Here is a 24,420-nt window from a genome sequence, read left to right on the forward strand (position 1 = left end):
CATTGTACGCTATTTTAAAATATGTTTTTTTATGATAATTTACTATAATTTTGGTATTAAATAAAAACATTGGTAACGAATCAATCTGTAATAAAATAATCTTTATGGCAAATACGTAGAGAGCTTTTGAACTTTTAAAATAATACCAAATATAATAAAAAAACTTTTTAAAATTTATTAGTAGCAGTTTTTAAGAGCGTATATTTCAGCCACGTAGCGGGAAAGTTTATTTTTTTTCACATAAAACTCTTATAAATAATAAAAGAGAAATGCTGTTTTTCATACTACTATTTTTTTGTATAAAAAGCGTACACTTGACCGTATAAAAATAAAAACTCTTTTTTTATAAAGAGCATGAAAGATTCGCTTTTTCACCAAAACTGCTACTACTTAAAATAGAGTAAAGCTGTTTTTTTATTTTGTTCAATTAAATATGTACGCATTTTTATAAAAGAATATATAAAAATGCGTACATTAAACCATAAAAAAAATAAACTAGCTACTACTTAAAATAGAGTAAAGCTGTTTTTTTATTTTGTTCAATTAAATATGTACGCATTTTTATAAAAGAATATATAAAAATGCGTACATTAAACCATAAAAAAATAAACTAGCCATATTTTTATTATTAAAGAGCTTTGATTGCTTATATAAGCATATATAAAAATGCATATTAACAAAATTAACTAAAAGTTTTTACAACAGAACACATTTTTATTAAAAAAAATCATATTTTTAAGCAAGAACTTTAAATACATTCATAATATAATATATTTACTTTTTAAAACCGCTCACAATAATTAGGATTGCCAAAAATTAAAATAGCGGCAAAAATTGTCCTAAAATTTCAGAGAAAGAGTACGCAAAAATATTTTTTTTCCCCTCAGAATGATTTTATTGTTCTATTATGAGATGATTTTTTATTGTTTTATTTGTAGCTCCCGTCAGATATTTTTTTACGAAAATGTCTAGGATGACCATGAAAACAATTTCTAAGCAAATTTGTATTATTTGTTCAAGCAAAATTTTATCAAAAAATATTAAGATAAACTCAATGTGTATTTTTAATCAAACATAAACTTGTCTTATTTTTGTAGCAATATTTAAAAAAAATAATACAGGTTGTAATTAAAAATATTTATATTTTTATGATATTTTTATATCAACCAAAATATTTAATGAATATTGGTAGGACGTTTACATAAGACATTAATAAGAAACAATATTATTAAGTAAGAAAATTATAAATTAGAAGCAGTAAATTAATATGAATTTGATTAATGTATAAATGCTTAAATAGCAAATTGAATTATATTATTTTTAAGCAAATCACCGGCAGATGTCTACCAACTAATTAAATAAAAAAAATCGCAATTAAAATAGACGATATATTAAAAACAAAAATAAATTGATATAGCTTGTAATTTTACATTTTAATTAAATTATTTTATCTTTGTAAAAATACTTTACATTATTTTAACTAAACTTATTTATTTTATATTGTAATATGTAACATATATCTATAATTTTAATATTACAATAAATATAAAAAGTTTAATTTGTAATTATTTCTATTAAGTTCTTTATTGCCCAAAATTTTTTATTTTAAATTAATTAAAAAATTGTGAAAATGGTTATATATTTACAAATTTGTATTGAAATATATTATAAGCTTTATGATTATATATAATATGAATAATCCTTATGGAATTCATTAAGCATAAAAGATAATATTATATCGTTTATAATATAACTTTACTCGATAAAACAGTTTATCGTCTACAGTAAAATAAATTAAGCGCTATATTTTAATAACAAGGTGTACCAAAAAATAAAGTCGTTATTCATTGTATAAATTACACACACAAAATAAGCGAAGGCACGTTCGTTAGTAACCACCCGGTTTACCGGAGGAGAAGAGAGAGAAAGAGAGAGTATATTTAGTGTATTTAATTAAACGCTCCTTATTTTAATAATGCCGTAAACTTTCATAATATCAATCTAATAACAGGAAATACCGCCGGAGCTTAAAATTAAATTTATACACCCGCCTTATAAAATATTGTATTATATTATATAATACGCCAGCCAGAGTCAAATTAAAACAAACATTAATTTAATTTAACGATACCTACGTATAAAATATATGAGAGAATTTTCACGAGCACTGACGACGTAACGGAATCTGTTGAAATTTAAAAGAAAATTTTCCCTCATGGCTCACATTTGAACAAAAAATTTAGCCAGGTTTCAAACCAATTTTCCATAAATTGTGTTTCATCGGAAAAGCGCTAAAAGTATTTTAAGCGTAAATAACAGGAAATAATTTTAAATAATTTGATAAACGACAATATTTTTTCATAAAAATTATTAATTTAAAATATATTTAGATGCATCTAGCGGTCGCGATTGAAACTAAAATAGGGGTTGATATAACGCCATCTGAATTTTGCCTTGAAAAATATTATAATTTAAATATATAAAAAATATATATAAACCATAAAATATATATATTTATAAAAAAGTAAATCCTTAACTGCGTATCGCAGAGAAGAAACAGTGCTATCAGAAAATAGTCATTTCAGTAATTGAAGAGTTCCTTTTTTACAGGTCCCAAAGGGTTGATCCATAAAACAGGTATCGGGACAGAGAAAAGGAAAAACAATAAACGAAATCTTCGCAGGTTATGGGAATTATTTTCGGGTTTGCTCTATTAGTTCGTGATCTGAATGGAGGAAACTGGGAAAAATTACATTATTCGCACGCAGGATTCCCTCAGGAGCCTTGAGAATATCCTTTTGCGTGTGTATATGCTCGTTGTTTATGCTAAACAAATAGAAAAGCTACGACCGGATTATGTGTGTATGTATGTGTGTGTATTATAAATCTCGGTTAAGTCGGATACATGTGATATGGGTGAAAGGTCAGATGGCAAATAATCGCTATTTAACAGTCGGATAACAAAAATAATGATAAATAAAGGGTAGCTTGGTCGAAAAACAATTTAAATGTATTTATGCTAATTGCTCGTTACTGTAATTAATTATGTATATTAAATAAGCAGAGGTAATGCAAAATATATGTATATAAATAAAATAAATAAACTAAATTTTTACTAAATTAATTACATAAAATAGAGAAACATTTTTTATACGTAATAATTGCTTTTCTTGTGTTTCTTTTATTTTGTCATTTTTTTTACAAAAAAAGATTATCAAATATGAAATATTTTATTAATTAATTTAAAGGGCAACGTTGGGCTATTTTTAGATACCCAATCTAATTTTAATCTTTATTATTTTATATGATATTCAATTAAATATGACCAAAAAAAAAATATAATAAATTTATTCTTGTATATTTTTGGTCACAAAAATAAAATAATTTATACATAATTCTGTCATTAATATTAAATTAGTTAAAAAAAATTGTTGCACTTGATTCCAAAAATTTTTAGTACTATAAAAATTCGTAAATTACATTTTTAATTTAGAAAATAGGTTTAAATATATTTAATATATACAACATATATTATTGTATCACAATTAATGATAAAATTTTAAATTAAAAATATTTTTAATAATGTATCAAAGCTAACGTTGAGAAATGATTATTTTACAGAAAATAAACAAAAATACATTCTGTATATCCTTAATATATATTATCTTTGTGGCAATAGCATTTTTATAATATTTTAATTTTTGATCCATATTATAGTTAAAACCATTTTTTTAAATTCACAAATGACAATATACAAATATTTAACAATTGTGAAAGCCTCGAACAACGAAATGAACATCCAAATTCTACAGACAGATACTAATTAAATTCATAACAATGGAAATTCTAAGCCTGAACTTCTCGCAAAGACTGACCTCTCATACTATAAACTCTGCATAATGGATATTCGCACTCGCCATTATTATTAATTCATCTCGAAAGGGCAAAGAAGACGACAGTCGCCAGAAGAATTTTTATTGCGATAACGTCGCGTACGTGCGACGACGTAATTTCAGCTTTTCGAAAGCTCTTAAGGCTACAATAAGATAAAAATATGGTTTTCCTCCTCTTCGACTACGGCCATATCCGATTTTATCCTTTTCCTCGACTGTAAATCTTCATTTGCCACTCTATTTCGAGACGCGTCGATAATAAATGACGCATTATATTCCCCTTCATAAGTCGATAATGCGATAATGGGACATTTGATATGTAAACATTATGCTATCATAATACAAAACAAAGTAAGCAATCTCCTAACTTATGAGAAAGCAATATATAGAATGACAAGCCTATCTTTAAATCTTCGCCTTCTCTCGTTATAATAATAATAACAAAAAATGACGTTATACTACAAAATTTTATACACGTCAGATTTAGCGTATATCATTTTAAATAGTTCAAGTGCTATACACTAAAATAATTTATTTATAGTGTAGATTGCCACTATCTACTTTGCCTTGAAGAGCGTACTTCCCGTGGTTTTTTAAGTGTGTATCATCCTCACCCTGGCACATAATCTCAACTGCTAAACGAAGGAGGCGTGTCACCTCCCGTGGCTGCTGCAGGACTTTTTGAGGGAATTAATTTACAGAGGGCTCTCACGGACACCTCGTTTAGATTTACGGCGCAGTACAACTTATGCTTTCTTCCCTAACGAGCTAGCTTCATTACAAGTTTCTCCCCTTAACACCAGCAGCTAGTTTAGGAACAGCTTTTAATGGCAAAAGATCGCATTATAAATTACTGACATTATTGCGTCAATTATCGACGTGTCTGAATTTTTTTAGAGCCAAGACAAAACGATAAGATGGGATAATGGGCGAATTTACATTCAGAATCTAATTTATTTATTACAAATACATGCACAATAAATATTTCGGAAGCAGTAATTGTATTGCAAGGTTGCAGAAAACGTGGATGACTCGAGTAAGAGAAGCGTTCTCAAGCGCTCACGCACTGGCTGCAACGGTAAAGAAGACAGGATGCAATCGCTACTCTATGGCAAACCCATAAAATATTAACCTCCTTCGACCCAGTGCACATTTTCGATTTATTTTCACCGGGACTTTTTGTATATTACAGTGTACAACATATTATTTAAAAATATACCATATTATTTCAAAACACAAAAATGCTCCTTTAATATTTTTTTTCAGTAATTTCATCACCCTTTTAATGTACTTAATAAAATAAGTAAAAAAAAAAATATTTTTTACGAAAAATAAAAATTAAGGTTTAAAGAGGTTAAAGAATTAAAAAAAAACAATAATGGTGTAAACCTAAAACAAATCAACACCATCCCACATATTTTTTACCAGCTCCCATCTATCGCCGAAAACATCCTTGTGATTGGCAAGTACGTTGAGAAGCCGGATGACTCGTACAAGAGAAGCGTTCTCAAGCGCTAGCTTCCTGGCAGCGACGATGCAGAAATAAGGGACGCGATCGCGACTATCGTACAGCTGAGTCGCCTAGTAACAACTAATTATTAACTTACAGAAAAACTATATTACTTTTTTTTTAATTATATTTAAAAATATAATTTAAGATATAATTAAGATTATATTGAACGTGAAAACAGTTTCTACCAAATTATATTTATTATTAAAAAAATATTGTCTCTCTAAGATTAAACACTTTTTTAATTAAATAAAACTTGAAAAAAGTTTTCATTTCAGTTGTAAAGATAAAATCATACTATCACTAAATAATTTATTGTAATTGCAACAACTGAGAGATGCATTATTTATAATAAATTAAATATTAAACACACATTTTTTAAATTTTATAAATGTGTAGAGTACGCTCGGGATAAGGATTCCGGTTTGTTATTGTGTGCGTGAACTGTGTGGCTCAAAACAATTTTGCTCAGAATATTTATTTTTTTTGTTTTAAAAGAAAATATATGTTTATTTAACATACATACATCTGAGCTAAGTTGGAAATTTCAACGGAAAATTAAAAATATATTATATAATCAAAGAAACCGGACATTGATGTCTAATTAAATATTTGCAAAATTCAAAATCTTTCACTAGTCAAAAAAATAATGAAATTTTTAGCTATTCTTCAAAAGCAAAAAGATATTATATGGGGAAAGAAATTATTCGCAGATTGTTTAATGGCTCGATGACTCTATTAAATCATTAGAATCCATTGAATAAATTAAAAAATTATCATTGGCGCAACGATAAGAATATTAACTTTTTTAAGCCTTACAGAGAATAGTGTAAAAAAGCCAACAAAGTACGGATTAATAAAAAAATAATTAAAATATTTTAATCCACGGGTAAGAGAACGAATAACTTACAGTGTATATTTGAAGCCTTGATATCAATTAACCCAGATATGCCCTAGAAATTTTGTTCCCTTAAAATTTCATTTATAAATAAAAACAGTGGCACGAGCTTAGTGACCTACCCACGGGACAGTGGGCATATCTGGATTAAACCAATATCAACACAAAATTATATAAAATAAATCACTAGAGAAGATCGAACTTCTGTGCCACACTGCACTTTAATGACGAATACCAGCGTTGACGAATCAGCGACTGTCCTTAAAAGAGAAAGCGAGGCAACGAAGTACACGCTACATCGCTTCTCCCTCTCATAAACATCTACACGCACACAATAACAAACCGGCATCCTTATCCCGAGCGTACTCTAAGATTAATAAATTTCTTATCGAAAATAAAAAAAAAACAGAAGTACTTCGTTTGAAAATATATTATACTTATATAATATTTCGACTCGCATTTATTAAAAGTCGTACTCTTCATTTTCTAAACACTGTTTTATCCCACAAATTGCATAAAATATGATGCATTGAAGCGATAAAAGTGTAAAATTCTCGTTGCACAGCTAGATCATAAAAATTGACTGAATCGTAAAACGCGCAACATATGACAAGAGTAGCATGTCTGTGTTTTTATTAAGATATAAATGTCCACTCAATATAAATCAACTGTCATGCGGACTTTGATGACGCATACATTCAGCCACGCGTGTTCACATTAGTGCGAAAGCACCCAACCGCTCGCTAGTGTGAATACGCAAGTTAATTCAACGAGTTGTATTTTTATAACACGTCTGTATAATCAATAGCCCAAGATTGGGTCCATTAGGTGTTCGATGACGCAGCACAAACGTGCGGACAATTCGGGGTCGGTTCGAAACCAGAGTTAGAATGCGTGCATTTTAACGACAAAGCACCCCGTAATTAAACCCGTAGGATCCGGAAAGCGTAAGGGCAACTTGCGGGGCCCTTTTGCGGGCAATAAACGCCCCGGGATTCGGTCCATATTTATGAATTATTAAAATGCTAAGTTCAACGGGTCGTTATAATTAACGAATCCGAATGGAGTCACAAACTTGTGTATCGAAACAGAAGTTGAAGCGTATAATACAATAATTTATTGTAATGTAATTCAAAGCGAAATGATATAAAACAGTGTCTGGGTGAAGTATGGCAAAGGGGTGGTTAATTCTCCCTTCTTCTTATACCTTTCAGAGCTTGTACGTCTATGTATATATTTTATATTAAAAATAAATTTACGGTTCTAAAAGGTGGTGATTATGAACAAAATCTGGGGCTCGTCCAATTAAGTACAACTTTTGAAGTTGCTAAAGAAGCAATCTTATACAAAAGAGATAAAAAACTCGTCTGTGTTTAAAGTTAAATTATAACATATTAACCGGACTTTTAACTAGTTTTAAATTCACAGCCTAACAATTTTGAATCTTCAAAGTCAATCAAAATTATTTTTTAAGCATACTTATCATATTTTGCTTTTTAAAATGATGAATAAAATTGATAGAAAAATGTTTAATAAATCAAACATTTAATCAAAACTGTCAAAGAGATTTACAAATTGTACGACGACATTCCCATACATAAAAAACCCTCAGATTTATAGCCGCGGATATATCAAAATAAATTTATTCGAACAAACTCGAATAGCCCATAAATCGCCTGAAAAGTACACATCTTCCGAAGATGGTATCAAATTTAGAAATATAACATACGGAAGAAGCATAAACACGTTTAGTTCGATACCTTTTAAATGTGTATGTTTATGATTTTATTTGTCACAATATTACATTATTTATTAATTTAAAAAACAAATATATAATTGAGAAAAAACTGACGATATGCAAACAAACAGTATTTTTGTCACAAATAAGATTAATAATATAATTCACGCAGTTTTCAGCTTCGAACATATTTTTTACATAGTTTGTAAAATTCAATTTCAATAGCTATTTATATTGTTGAATATTAAATTTTATATTTATATACAAGTTATTATTTTAAATTACAATAATAAAGTTTTTTCATCAAAAATCGCACAAAAAGTTATTTTTCTCTAAAGTTGCATAGTTATTTTTGTTAAAGTCGCGCTATGAATTTTATTGGTAATAACTAAATAAAAAAATACTTTCACTAGAAATATTTAAAAATATGTTTTACCAGCGTATAACTGAAAGCTTGTCACAAAAATATGTAACAAGATGTATTAACATAGTAAAAAAATAATACAATTGAATAGAACCTTTCAACCTTTCCTCTATAAATACAAGTCATAAACAGTTTCCATATCTATTTTTAAAACTATGAAATAAGGTAATAACTTAGGTGAGGTATTTATTATTATAAAAATAAGAATCTGTTCTAAAAACTATATGTAAAATAAAAAGTTAAATTATAAAATTAAAAATAATAAAAAATACTATAAATACTAACGATATTTTTTTGAAAAAAATCTTTTTTGTAGCGATTTTTATAAAAAATATTATACCTTTTATATTTTAAAAATATATAAATAATCAATATAGTCCAAAAATCACCTCTATATAAATTAAATATTTTATAAACCTAATCTAACCTAACTGAAAATGATAAAACAAGTTTAAAATATAACAAAATTTGTTACATAAAATCGCCTACTTTCGTTTGGAACTTTCACTGAAATGTTTTATTTCGCTTTCAATTAGGAACATACGATCATTCAGCCTGAACTTGAATCCAGAAGAGCTTATACCAAATATTTAAATTACTACACATTCGAAACTAAAAAACCCGCAGCATCCATTTCGATCATTCGATCTGGTCCAGACAAACATTCCTCTTGAGAATTTCACACACACTTTATTTATATCTAGCTATTTTAGGCTTGCTTTTTGAAAAGAACAGTGAAAATGCTATCATTCAATAAATATTAACGAGCTGTCGGTCGCTCACTATCGTGAGGTACCGCAGCTAGTAAATAATATTATTAGGGAAAAAATGTGAAAAATGCATTTCGATAATATTATACTACGAAATTGCACTTCTGCTGCGTCGAAGATATTAATACTACTGGAATTACCTACTATATTATAAACGAAACTATATTATTTTACAGAATTAAGTTCGTCACGCCATACTATTCAAGCAAGCTTATACCATCGCTGAAACATATCGGAATACCATAACGAAAGAAAGCTATTCTAGCCAACTCGAATAGCTCATAAAACGCCAGCACAGTGCACATACTCGAAAGTTCAATATTGTTTAAGTATAGTATTGAAGATGTAACAACTCTTATGGACATTTTCTAGACACAAATATATGCAGGGTATATGAGGATATATCCTGTAGGGTCGTAATGCGGACGGGGATGAAAATGGACGGATAAAACCAGTTTCCAGGCGTGTTGCGTTCATTATTCCAAAGGAGCGAGACAAAAGGACGAAAACGAGCTAGTACTAAGACTACTAGGGGCGTCTATTATAGAAAATGCGAAATTAATTCTGCGCCGCGTGGCCGGATTAATTAATTATGAAGCGAAAAATTAAATTCCCTTTCGGGTTGGACCGCAATTAACGCGGGGCCGTAAAAGGTGAGCTTTGAAATAAAATGGAAAGCGATGCCATCTCTCAGATTGACCCTCGGATAGTGTCGCATTAAGAAGTGATGAGTTTATACAATTATAAATTCAGATTATTAAGCAGAATTAATAAGATTTATGAGGTGCGCGAGCGTCAAACGCGAGCTATGAGAAGCCTGTAACTCAATTTTAGGATGATTTCACTGTGCTGTATAATAGCAAAACATGATACTAATATTTTTTTTATACGTCAAACAATAGTTTCACAGATGACGTAAATTTGCGTCATCGGCTCTTAACGATTTTTTTATTTATACTATGAATTTATACTGCAAAATTTCTCAAAACAAATCGCAAAAAATCTGATATTATTTAGAACCTAAATATATCAGAAATAAATAAACTAAGCTTTAATTCAACAATTGCTATGATGACTCCAATCAAAGAAATTTAAATTAAATTTATTAATACAATTATTTATTTAATTCTGAAAAAACTAATGGTAAATATACATCGATTGAAATAGTTCAGAACGCATAAAGTAATTTCATGGAAATAAACGGTTAAGGAAAGAATTCTAGATATTGGAAAGCAATGGATCACGCACGCCAAATATATATCGCTGCATAAAGCGATACAAACGATTAAGCCTACGTCTACAAAAAGTTAAGGTGTATTTTCTATGGCAGAGATATTTATTATAGAAAAATGGATATAATAGCTCTTGAATACATTTCTTACCATACTATTTTTAATAGCAAAATATATATTTGTACTATATGTACATATCTACATTAAGTATTAACTATTCATTTAAATTATATTTAATATTATAATTACATGAATCTAACGTTGATACAAAAACATCTCAAATCCATGATCTAACAGAGAGAATGATTCCAAAAAAGTGCCGGGATTTAGAATCCCTACTACTGAACTAAAATGAAATACAATATATATTATAATTGATCACGTCATTGTTCCTCAATATCACATCGCCTTTTAGCCATATTGGCTAAGTTAATTGCGCCAATTCATCTAGCTAATGCGTCATTAACGAAATAATAAAGAAAAAGCGAAACCCAAAACCGCCCCGCAAGAAAAAAAAGCGGAAATTTCCTTCTACGAAAATTCAACAATGCCTTTTGCGTCGTTAACGACCACGTGTCTCAAATCGATACTGTGAATAATGGCGTAAAATAAGTATAAGGTTGTGAAAAAGAACAGGTACAACAATTTTCCAAAATTATGAATAAAATCGAAACATAATTAATCAAGAGTTCGAGTGATATAAGTTCAACATAAGTAAAAACGTATTGTCGCAGAAAAGTGTGAACGAGTTTTAAGTTTTTCAAATTAATATATAGAAAAAGCTTAATTTTATTATAACAGAATAAGGGCAAATAGATAAATAAATTATCCATTTATTTATATAAAATCAGAAAATAGGCGAAAATTTTACTGAGAGTATTAGAAAACATTATAATTTAATGATTACCAGCATTTTTTTTATTATAAATGTATCGTTTATAAAGAGACTGACGACAAACGAAGAAGATATAGACATTTATAAAATTAAGCAATCAAGACTCACCGTTAGAAGTGTGTGCTGTGGTTGAGGCGCAGTTGAGTTAGCTCTCTCCGATTCGCATTCTACAGCCTCCATGTACGATTCAGCTTCACTCAGCCATGCCAAGAACTTGTCCAAAGATTTATCAAAGGTCTGCAAAGAATTCATGGCAGATTGCAGTAGCTTGCCTCGGTTGACGATGCTGAAATTGAAAAGTGTGGATGAGAAAACGCCTCTGGCGGTTGGGGGTTGAAAGGGTGGTACCTGGCCGTGAGGTTCGCGTATCGAACGTTGACTTGTTCGGTGAGGCGTTTGATTTTGGTGGTGTCGTCTTGTTGATACACGGCTATCAGCTTCTGGGTCAGCTGGTTGAACAGATCGACGTTGTGCTTGTATTGGTGGAGCTCAGCATGGAACGACTGAAATATTTTTTAAATATGTTTAAAATACGTTGTGAAATTAAAGTATGTAAATATAATAAAGGACCATCTATTAAGCGGTCCATAATATTTTTAATAAACCTTACTTGTTTTGCAAATATTTGTGCCAATAAAATTATTTAAATAAGAAGTGCGTCAAATTGTACTTGATGTTTATCTTATTACATAATCACTGAAGTTATTATGATAATATGTATTTACTTTACTTATAACGAGTTGTATTGAAGGAAAACTTTCGGTTTGTATTATTAAAACTTTCACATAATAAATGTAACAAGAAAACTTATACATAACCCGACGACACAAGATAAGGTATTTATTATTCTTTCGCTAAAATTTCAAGACTTTACTTAAGAACTCGACAATCATTTGAATCGCATATAAAATTTATTATAGGAGCATTTTCCAAACATTTTTTTTTTAATTCAGCAAAAAAAATATGTTTAACACATATGAGCCTGAAAATATTTAAAAACGTATTAAAACAATTTTTCATTAATATTTGTGATTTGCTGAACAAGTGTATTCGTCACGCCGACGCAGATAATCTGATATTTGGACGCATTAGGTAAATTTATCTTTCAAATGGATCATACATAGATCAGATTTTGTGTCTTTACAAATATAAAGGAATGCTATATCGTATTGACAAGTGTCATAAATGGAACGTGATCCACGATAGCGTTGTCAAATTTTCAGCTGCTCAAATTACGATCGATGCGCAAAAGTTTTTTTATAGGATAGTTAGCAGACAGTGACAATCTGTGCCCGCCCCTCAAATTGTCACATTAGCCAAAATGTCAAGAGTATGAAAAGCAAAAGTACTTATTTTATTTTAGTAAACACACGATTAAATCAGCACAAACATTTGACTTATGAAAAAAAAACTACAATATCTTGGCTTAAGGCTAGATCACAGACAGTCTGATCCGCTAGTGTTTCAAAATCGCGGCTATTAAAAAATAGTAAATCGTAACAACAAAACGAAAGGTACAAGGTAAAAAATATAAATTAAAATTATAATTTTTTTTTTTAAATTCCTATTTTTATATTTTTGTCATTTATGTGGGTTTTTAAGAACAAAAAAACATTTCATGAAATTTGTACTGAAAATAGATTTGTTCATGTTAATAAGTTCTAAAATCGCGATCATTCAAAACATTTGAAATCTTAAATTACGTAAAGAAGTTGAGAAAGATTTTTAATAGAAATTAAATTAATTTTATACAAATTTTAAATTATTTAGTTATTAATATCATTGATTGTAATGTTATTATAGTGAAATCATGAATCCAATTTAAAAAAAATATCTTGTATATATCTCGACTAAAGTCTAATGCATAATTTAGTTGCAAAATGGATACTAAAAATTTGAAAAATTCGTAGCTCCGTTAAAAACTTAATAGTTAATAAAAAAAGAGAGATTAAAAGTTTATTAATAAAAATCAAAATGATTTTTTTTTTCAGTTTCGTAGAAAAATATTTTTATTTTTAATTTTTTTAAATTTTTTTTTAGATTAAATTAAGACCATCGTGGCCTAACAGGTTACCCCAATGCGCCACAATGGTCGAAAAGAAATTATATATTATATATTAATTATATATATATTATAACATTACAAAATTTTTTACGGTATTTTAAATGTTATTTACATATATTTTTTATCTAATATATTATACCGAAGGTAATAGCCACTATTTGGAAATAAGATAGAAAGAATTTAGTCCAGATATATACAAAAGCTATATTTAGAAGAAAAAATGTTTCAATATGTCCTCAAATTTTTTTATATCTCACATAAATGACAAAAAATATATACTGAAAAACATGATTTTTCAATTCTTATTTCAAAACGTTTTTAATCTCATTACTATTTTCCCTAAGATATTTTTTAAATTATGTTTTATAATAGATGATAAAATCTTAATAGCAATAAAATAAAAAACTTTCCTACACTTTTTTATACAGAAATCAACCTAAATTTTTGGGTTTTTGCTGGACGAAATTTTTAAATTTTATTGAAAAAACTTTTTTTAATTTAAATTTATAATTATAAACATTTTTAACAACTAAAATTTTTTAAAACCGTGCTATATTTGAAACAAGATCAACAGTTTTTTTTTCATAAAGTCGATTTTATATTTTTTTTGGTTAATTATGGCATAGCTAAAAGTTTAACACTAAATACAAAATTATTAGATTAAATAAAAAAAATGCAAAAATTGTTATTACGTGAAATTTGAGAATAATAGTTATTTAAATATATAAGATTAACCATCAAAAATCAAAATCTCCGTTATAGATAGTTAATGATGATTAAAAATAATTGGCAATGAGTAATAACATTATTTTAGATATATTTTCAGCTGATTTCATTGTGGAATTAAAGTGCAAAAAGTGAATATTTTACTGTTATAATATAAGGTTAAAAAACTGTTTACTGTATCTGTTTTATGATTTAGCATGAAAGCAATTTATAAAAAAATATGATTGTACATAAAAATATAATATTTTCTCTCATATTTTTTAAACACAATTCAAAGAAACGAGAGCAATTTTTATTATTGAGTTTAATCTCTTTCATACAATATTTTCAACAACGAAAAATATATCTCGTTTAAATTATAATATTCGAAATAAATTGCTTATTTTTCTATAAAGAATATATAAATATTTATATTATATATTATATACATAAAATCTTAGTTAGGTATATGAAGTTATTGTATGTTATATATATTGCCAGTAAAATAAAACCAATATTTAATATTTAATATTGGTGTATATATAAAGCATTTTTTTTCTTAATTTAATAAAATTAATTATAAAATTTAATACATTAAGTTATATAGCAAGATTGAGCAAATCTCGGAAAATACGAAGGATATGTCGGAAATGAACCGGTAGGCGATAACGAGCGGAAATCAACTGCGACAAGACATGTAGCGGTTCATTGCCTGGAAACTAGGAACATAGTGCTATAATAAAATTATACGACGTACAATACAAGTATATATAGATAGCTGGAGAAATAGCGAAGAAAATGAAACGACGAAACAAATATTTTTTAGCTAAAATATGTTAAGCCAAAACATGTTCAAAGTGTTCAAAGTTATCGTCGGCATGGGGGTCTGGTTAACATTTGTAAAGGCCATTAGGAATTCAAGCCACGATACTTATCTCCGCAGACGCGTATTTTACACCTGGACTGGGGTCGGGTTAGCTCTTAAAAGGTTCAGATAAATACATCAATTAGAAGATTTGCAAGCTTAAAGTTAAAGTTTAACGCTAAACCGACGTTTTAAAACTGCCGCGTGCTGCGGTTATCTCGGGCCGCGAAACTTTAGAATGCATTATTTAACATATTTTATAAATGATAAAACGCAGACAACCAAAGTGTGCGTTTCTATTTAATTTTTAAGAAGCGTAAAAATGGCTAACTGGTATTACATTTTAAGATGCTTATTTAAAATTGCCAAAGCGTCGGATAATGTATCCAGAATCAGTGAAGGTAATATATTTTCTTGTATTCATAGCCCATTAGCAAATTAGGTTCACCGTCAATTTGGGACACGCCGGTAAAACACATTATGGCAATCCGTCAAAAGCACCCGAAAGATACACAGCTACTTACGAGGGCGCAGAAGGATCTCGTTTACATAGAACGTTGTTTCCTGTCATCATTATTTTTTTTCTCCCTCGCCTCCTTCTCGTTCGGCGGTCAGGGGTGGAAAGAGGCGGAGAGAACTTTCGGGCAGGTGAGGCTCAGCCTCCACGTTTTTTTTTTTTATAAAATTACGACCATAAAAACTCCTCGTTTTGAAACGATCTCCGAACTCGGGCCCAGAATGGCAATTTCAAGATCGGACGTGAACTCTTACTCTGGGATTACTCTAACGAGAAACGTCGTTATTGTAATCTGCCGTTTGCCGAGATTGTTTTCGTATTGCGATTCTTTGCGAAATAAACAAGAAAACAAGGTGGCGGTAGAAAAATAACCTTCGACACAATATGACAAAATATTACTTTATATGTAGCTCTCTTAAATATTAACGTAACTTCAGCAATCTCGACAACAATAAAAGCTTATTTTTAAAAAGCATACACAAGACGATGTAAAAATCTTTACAATGTATTTGTAAATATATCGTGATTTTTGTGTTATTTTACATTTGTCTTAAATTGTTGTTACGATATTTTAATTAAGAATTTTAATAATTAACGTCTTATAATCACGAAAACACGTTAAAATTAAAAATCTTACGCTTAAACTTTACAATGTTTAAACAACCATTACTTTCTAAGAATTTTTAGCAATTAATTTAACCTAAAAACTAATTGTTTAAAATTAAAGATTATTTGTTCATATTTCAGATGATCTCATGAGCAGGGCCGATTCTATGTATATTTATTCAAAAATAAACCGATTGCAAAGTATTCACAACGCGATCTTATAAATATCTCGGCTGAGTTTCTTAACTAATATGATCCGCCATCTTGTTTTAAAATATTAGTTATTCACAACAATAAAAAATATATAACAACATTTTATATTAAAATCTAAAAAAATGTTTTTTTTACTGTGTCGAGTATAGAGGGGTGTGACAAAATAATTGGACCACTCCAAATTATCACATATTATGATATTTTTCAAGTAACTTATGTAGGAAAGTTAAAATATTTTAATATCTCGTTAGTATGCGATGATTTTTAACAAAAAAAAAATTAAATATATGTAAGAAGTAGTAATCAAACAATTAAATGATTTAATTTGCTCTTTAAACATTCTATGTGAAGCAGTGGCGTAGCTATGGGGGGGGGGGGGCGGAGAAGGCGGACCGCCCCGGGCGGCACTTGCTTGGGGGCGGCATATTCGCTATGGGATCGTCTAGTGTGGTTTTTAACCCTGAATGCATTAATAACAAGAATAACAAGAGCTTAATAATAACCAATTTATTATTTTGAGAAATGCTGATTTTATGACCCTGCAAAAAATGTATGGGGAGGGGGCGGCAATTTTAAGGATCGCACTGGGCGGCACATACCCTAGCTACTCCACTGATGTGAACAACAATCGGGATTCAGAGAAAAACATTTCATTGAAACTGCATTACAAGTAGTTATAAATGATCAAAACAAAATCGTTGGAGCAGTTTTATTGGATTTCAAGAGAGCTTTTGAAACAATAGAGAGAAGAATAGCATTGAAGAAATTGGAGAATATCGATATAAGTAAAATAGTTTTAAGATGCTTTATTAATTATTTAAGTTACAATAAATTATGTGTATTTAAAAGAGAAAATAATATCTCACGGGTTACCACACGGGTCTAAATTGGGACAATTGCTGTTTATATTATATATTCATGATATAAATAATAATATAAGAAAATATAAAATACATCTGTTTACAGACAACAAATTAATATATTGCATATGTGATAATGTTAAAAAGTTAAAGATAATTACAATAATCTAATAAGTATAATAGAAATATGGTTAAAAAATAATGTACTTGAACTAAATAAAAATACAACAAAATTTATGTTTATTATTTACAAAAATAGGTTAGATAATAATATAAAAATAACTAATATAGAAATAGTTGGATATATAAAATATTTTTCGGAATATCAAACTCGTAAAATATACATAAAATGTTTTATTTAGTTGATAAGAGTCTCGACCGTATCTTGTCAGTTTAATTCAAAAATACTTTCGGTAACATCTACGAGGAGTTGGTCCAAAATAACTATTATACTTTCATGATATGTTTTATTCGTATTAATGTATCATATATATACTTATGTACACCGTTAACATTAAAAACACCCGCGTTCTGAGAAAAATAATCCACGTTCCGACCCTTGCCTATAAGGGTGGATTTCAATATCGAACCGTTGTCGAACGTTCGCACGAATAATTTATGTACGAACGGGTAATTGCCTATGGCGATACTATCGGACACGGAAACGGAAGTGGAATGCAATCAATCTACAGGCTACCTGTGGATTTTTGGCCTGCCGACGATTTATTTCGTGTCAATTCGTAAGCGCACCGCGGCGGATAGGCGAGGCGAACTCAATGGCGTGTTAACCCTTTCGGGTAAAAAGTTTCGCGAAACGGTCATGGACACGTGACCCTAAGTCTGGCCTCCGTTATCTGTATTGGCATCGCGAAAACTGGCAACACTGGCACGCCATTGCGTTTCACGGCAAATTCTTCAAATCGGACACGTCATAGCGCATTCCAGGTTTCCATAAGAAAATTTAAGTCTTCAAGACCGTATAATTGCTAAATTAAACTGCAACCAAAGCTATATTTATAATAAATAAAGAATGAACCTTTACTCTAAGACTCAAGGACGTAGTCATGCAGATGACACAGTCAAGTTGATAAGAATTATTATTAAATTTCGTTTAAAAGAGAAAAAAATCTAAAAGTTTATAATAAAAATAACAATGATAGTAACTATAGCACAGAAAAAGATGATCAATAAGAGATGAAAATACGTATACATATTCGAGTGTTAATTATTGTTTCTAGCAGATCTCTTTAGTTGGAATACATCCAGAATGTATTCGTTTTATTCTGCTTCAAAGAGGAGAATAAGAAAATATGTAACCGAGAGATGAAAAGAAAAAATACAAAGTTGGCTCCGCCGCCTCGTCACGGACTCACCCTTTGTTCCCGCAGCTGAGTTTCTAGAATGTCTGCGGTGTAGGCAGGTGCCGCCATCCTTTCTAGGCGTCCCTCCATTCTCTGGAGCCATGCTTCGTTCTCTTGTCTCTTGGCATCGTATCTCTGCGAGTCGTTCAGCATCGCGTCCAGCTGCGTCTTTCTCTGCATCACTTTGCAGTTGGTCTCGTCCCAGTGTTCGCGAAGTTTGGTCACTGCAATTACATAAAATATTATTAATCGAGACATATTTTAAGAAACAAATTATTAATAAATATATACAACATGCAAATGCCTTTTAAAAATACATATTAATATCAGGAATATATTTAGTATGCGATAAAATAATTAAAATTATATTTTTATATTAAATATATTAGAGGAACGTTATACATATTATAATTATTTTGTTTTAATGTTCAGCTACAATGATATTTACAAACATATATGTATAATTACTAAGATTATTTAGCTGTATCATTAGAATTTTTTTAGATATAATAGATTTTTGTAATTGATTTAATAAAAATCATAATGCGTATTACATTTTAAACTAATTTTAAGCTAAATTTTAATTTTAATTTTACAAAATTAAATATGAGTTAATACTTCAATTAAAAGCTTCAAGGCATACATATTTTATTTTGATATAACACTATACGACTAATTTTTTTTCACAATAATAAAACAGCTATATATATATATATATATATATATATATATATATATATATATATATATATATATATATATATATATATATATATATATATATATATATATATATATATGTTACAATGAATTTGTATTACTAGTGTAGTTATATATTCACTAGCTTTTCAGTAAAATCATATCCGAATACATTTAGGTAGATATATATTTTTAATATCTAAAATATAACTTAAGTGAAATTATTACTAGAACGATTAACCGTCGGTGACTAATATCAAAAAAGACCTTGGTTGATCAGAATTAGTAATTATTATATAATTATAACTTCGATCGATCACCATAGATTAGGATATCCTAGATTTTCCTAATCTCACAGATGAATAATTAAAATAAATCGAGCTGGGTCGTGACAGTAATTGATTGTAAAATAAATAGATGTCACTGATTTACATACTTTGATTTAGGTCTAGTGTTTCATTTATTAGTAGTTGTAAATTTTTTCTATTTTTAAATCGAATCTAAGCGGGAGTTTTGTCGTTGGAAATTTAGTCGCAATAGATCGCTTCATGGGGGAATAACACTCGGCATGCGTAAAACAGTTTTATAAAAACAAAGATTTCGTGTTTCGCGCTCACTACCAATTACACAGTATAAATCAATGTCCGAGTGTCAATTTAATTAAATCGTGGCACAGTAAGTTCGAGGAAAAAACTATGCGGCACGGAACAGAAGAAGCCAAGAGAAAATCGCGCAAGTTTGAGTGAGTTTGTACGAGAAGATCTGGGCTTGTGGACTCGCAAGCGTTTTGCTGCTAAAGCGATACCAAGATCAAACAACCTGCCATACGTCCAGTGTGACTATACCGGTGTTGAAAGAAATGTTTCCTAACAAACACATTTTGCGTAGAGGTTCTGCAGCATTTTTAATAGGGATATATCAAAAATCATGTTTAATTAAGCGGCCACAATAACCCAACATAAGGCAAATATTCATAAAGAAATAGCCAACATAGCACGCGCTTTGTGTTATAAGTTTTTCAAAACCTATGTACCAGATTTAAGGAATGCCAGTGGCAAGATTTAGATGACATTATTTTTAAGACATCATTTACTCAATTGTGTTCCTTTAGTGAAATAAATATTCATTATCATACGATCTGTACTTTTTTATTGAATTTTCAAAATTAAAAATATTATGACCAACCCAATATTTACCCCCGTTGTAACGCACTAGGGTAACGCCTGACATGTTGCAACGGAAAAATTGCAATAAAAAAATACACACTTCTCTAAGATGTCGTTATTGCGAAACAATTTTGGTCAATAATTTATTTTAACGGTTAGATTTAAAAGGTTAGTTGAACCAAATAGATATGAAGTAAATTTTTAAATAAAATTAATTTTCAAAAATCAGTAAAAAAAATTGGTATGATTTAAAAAAAATATTTTATCACTATGACACATTAGCTGCAAATAGTGCTTCATTTCGCAAATAATTATTGATCGTTTATTATTATTAAATGACCATCTAGCAATAATGTTTTAAAATGTACAAACGATCCTTATTTAACAAATATTTATCAATTTAAAAATACATACAATTATAATATAGTACGAAACACGATGCCCGACACTGTTTTTATTTTTTCATTAATTAAATACGCACGATTCTTAAGAACAACTAACGTTAATTAATAATTATCAATAAAAAATAGTATATTTTTTATTGATAATTATTAGTTATTTAGTTATTAGTGATCAATAAAAAACAGTCGCCAGCAATGTATGTATATTACAACCAACGTTAAATTCATGAACCAAACTACTCTTTCATCTCACAATTAAATAGATTAACGTATATAAGTAATAATAACAGAAGCTAATTCGACTTATAATAAAACATTTTACCGTTACCGAAAAATACCGTTCATAACCATTAACATAACCGTTCGAAACTACAACATAGAACCGAATAAACCGTACTTTTGGGTTTATCGCCAAAAACGACCATTTTGGACCTGCCTCGTTTAAAAAAATTACCACTGTAAAAAAAAATTAAAATGGCCATCGATACAAATACTGAAACGCGGACTACTAGAAAAAATTACCTTAGACAGTTTGTTTGAGGACCATTCCTTTGACTCTACTGGCATATACACTCTACTGGCATATTCACGTCAGATTTCAAAGCATCAGATCTTCAAACTTTGAATTGAATCAAGAGAAAGCCGACTAAGATTCATACCAGCCAATATCGCAGAAGTTCCCGCTTCTCTCTTCGCATACATTGGTCCAGCTTGGCGTCCGGAATCCAAATCAAACCCACCCAAGACAATATGTTCTAACCGTTACGCAGCAATAAATTAATTACAATAAACAAATTAAATAACAACTATCTTTCACGACTCGACTACTAACCGTTTCATTAAAAATTCATAGATCATTAATTTTTGTATTAAAATCCATTATAAAACAGCACTTACCGTAATAGCGAAATCGAATATGAAAAATAACGTTTATTCGTTTAAACCAATATATTATCACCATAACTACAATAATAAACACAACGCTTTGTTATCGTAGTAATATTTATAACATAGCAACTTAAATACATAAATTTCAGTTTTGAAAGATGACTTAATTTAAAAAAAATCAATGTATGTATAATATTACACTTTTGCATAATAAAATTAATATGTAAAATAAAACTAGTAAGTAATTTTAATTTTACATATAAATTAAGTGGCAAAAAATGCAGATTTTTGTACAGTGTAATTGTTAGTTGTATAATATTATTTATTTACAGTATTTATAATTTTAATGATTAGCAATAAATCTGATGATATGCAAAAATATGTATATAAACTATAAGCAAATCACTATTTATTTTTACGTCACATTCACAAGTGACAAAAAAACACTCGCTTCAATATTATCCAATCAAAAAGCATACACAAACAAGGGGTACATGTTTGATCATTAAACTAGCGAATCGAACAATGCATGCTGTTAAAATTTGCGACTGTTATTGAATTAATTTAATTCATCATGCTTCATTTGTATAATACATTATTCGTGGCTGATCAAAAAGTTCCGTTGAACGCATGACAAACACCTTCAAAACAATATTTACACAAAAACGAAATTAATAAAATAAATATAAAACAACTCGCAAGATAAACTATACAAATAAATTATGAATTCTAAATACGCGCGTGAATATTTAAACGCAATTTGCCTTGAGACATTAAGGGTTGGAGGTGTGAATTAATTATTAAAAACAACCCCAAACTAGAGTTCTTTTTCGCGTTACGTATTAAACGCAAAAGGTGAATAATGTTTTGGTAATTTCAACTCAAAATTAATTAGCGCCCCGGCAGTATTTCATACAAAACTCGCGTAAAAAGTAAATTATTAATATTATTTGTTATGTGCCGTATTTTTTACAGTTATTGTTTGTGTAAATGTGAATTTACACAAAAGCGCCAAAACACCTTTAAAAGCCACCATTTTTTAATTAACTACCTTTCAGACACGACCTCAAATGCAACAATTGAGGAGTCGTGACGAATTCAGGAAAACCGGTAACTGAAGGCGCTGAAATATTATAAAAAAATACAATATATATATATATGGAGTACTATTCAACAATTCATTAAAAACATACAAAAAACTTTTAATGACAATAATTAGTCTAGAACTGATCGAAAACATGATATTAAACCGACATGACCGATTACATAAACGCGCATGCGCATTAGCGTCAATCAGATAATAATTTACATTCTAGTAATACATCATATTGATTTTTAAATAAAAGTTTTTATTACACAAAATGCGCAATCAAAAGAAAAATATGAACTCAATTTGTAAAAATAATATAAAAAAATATATATTTAAGGAAACCATAAATAATGATATTTTGCAATAAATAATTAAGTTGATTAAATGTAAAAAAACATATAAAATTCAATAAGGAAGCTTAATTGAATAAATGGGAAAATAAATAATGTGATTTTTAATAAAAATTACTACTACGAGTCGGTATGCTCAAAAAATATGACTATAAAATAATACGTTAGAAATACTGAAATTAAACATATTCATATTGATTTAAAAGAGATAAAAGTCAAAACCAGCCATTGAGAAAATCTACAGCTAACAAAATATTATCTTGGAAATATGAATAATTTCTGGAATTGCGAATATTTCAATATGTTTTCATACATTTTTTCCATGCGTAAAAATTAAAATTTTCATTTTTATTTCTCGATTTTCTTTATGAATTTTGATTAATAAAAAATAATAAATTTAATATATAGTTTGTGATTATAATTATACAGTATAATACTGTCGATTTATTAAATATTCTTACTGTTTTTATTTTTGTAATATTTTTTTGCCAATATTTAAGCATATAAATTATATAATTATTCATTTTTAAAATGTAAAATAACTTTTTTACCTGATCATAAATATAGTTTTTTTAAAATAAGTAATTTAAAAAAATTATAATTAAAATATTTCCGATCTCTATTAAAAGATTCCAAGAAAGCATGCATATTTTCAAGCATCTGGCACGGACCCGCTCCTTTTATGCAGCGGTATAAAAATAATGCAGCAATTTCACAACATTTAAAAATAGTCGTACAAATTTATTTTTTATTAAAAAGAGCAGATACACTAATTGTGCTGATATATATTGCAGAATTATTAAAGAAATAGCTCAAAAAAAAAAATTTACAGAATATTTTTTTCATGACTATTTATTTTTAATTAAATTGTTAATAAAATTATTAGTAAAATAATTTTATTGGTTACGTATATTATTATTTTACACAGATTGCTAGTGTTATTAAAATATGGTATTTGTTAGTAGGTTATAATAATGGATGTTTAAATAGGAACATATAAAATTGTTGAATTATTTATTACTACAAAAAATGCTTTTTCGTAGTTTTAGTGTAAAATGAATTAACAGTAATATTTTTTTCTTTCACGCTATTTATCATTGGTTATAAATGTTATGTATCTTAAGTAACATTCAACTCTAAAACACTCATCAACACCTTCTGAGAGATCTTAGAATTACTGTTTACTTTAACCAAATTGTTCTCTCTGATTGACAGGTTGATTACTTCACGTTCCTCGAATCCCACAATACCCAATCAGTTTAGACACAAGTTAT

The 24,420-nt window shown here is 28.6% G+C and overlaps 1 protein-coding gene across 9 annotated transcripts in view; it reads right to left on the reverse strand.

Moving 5' to 3' along the window:
• The window catches only part of Dys (Dystrophin), a 623,806-nt gene that overhangs the window by 321,289 nt on the left and 278,097 nt on the right, over positions 1 to 24,420 (reverse strand). For all 9 annotated transcript variants that reach the window (XM_088183010.1, XM_088183009.1, XM_088183008.1 and 6 more), the window contains 3 exons: positions 18,565 to 18,776; positions 11,709 to 11,863; positions 11,469 to 11,646 (listed from right to left, as the gene is read on the reverse strand). In XM_088183010.1, coding sequence (XP_088039136.1) covers positions 11,469 to 11,646; positions 11,709 to 11,863; positions 18,565 to 18,776 — 545 coding nt within the window. The remainder of the gene's footprint in view (positions 1 to 11,468; positions 11,647 to 11,708; positions 11,864 to 18,564; positions 18,777 to 24,420) is intronic.

Source organism: Plectrocnemia conspersa, unplaced genomic scaffold (genome assembly GCF_051122295.1).
Source record: "Plectrocnemia conspersa isolate PC_06_02 unplaced genomic scaffold, ASM5112229v1 ptg000003l, whole genome shotgun sequence".
In the NCBI taxonomy this organism is placed as follows: domain Eukaryota; kingdom Metazoa; phylum Arthropoda; class Insecta; order Trichoptera; family Polycentropodidae; genus Plectrocnemia; species Plectrocnemia conspersa.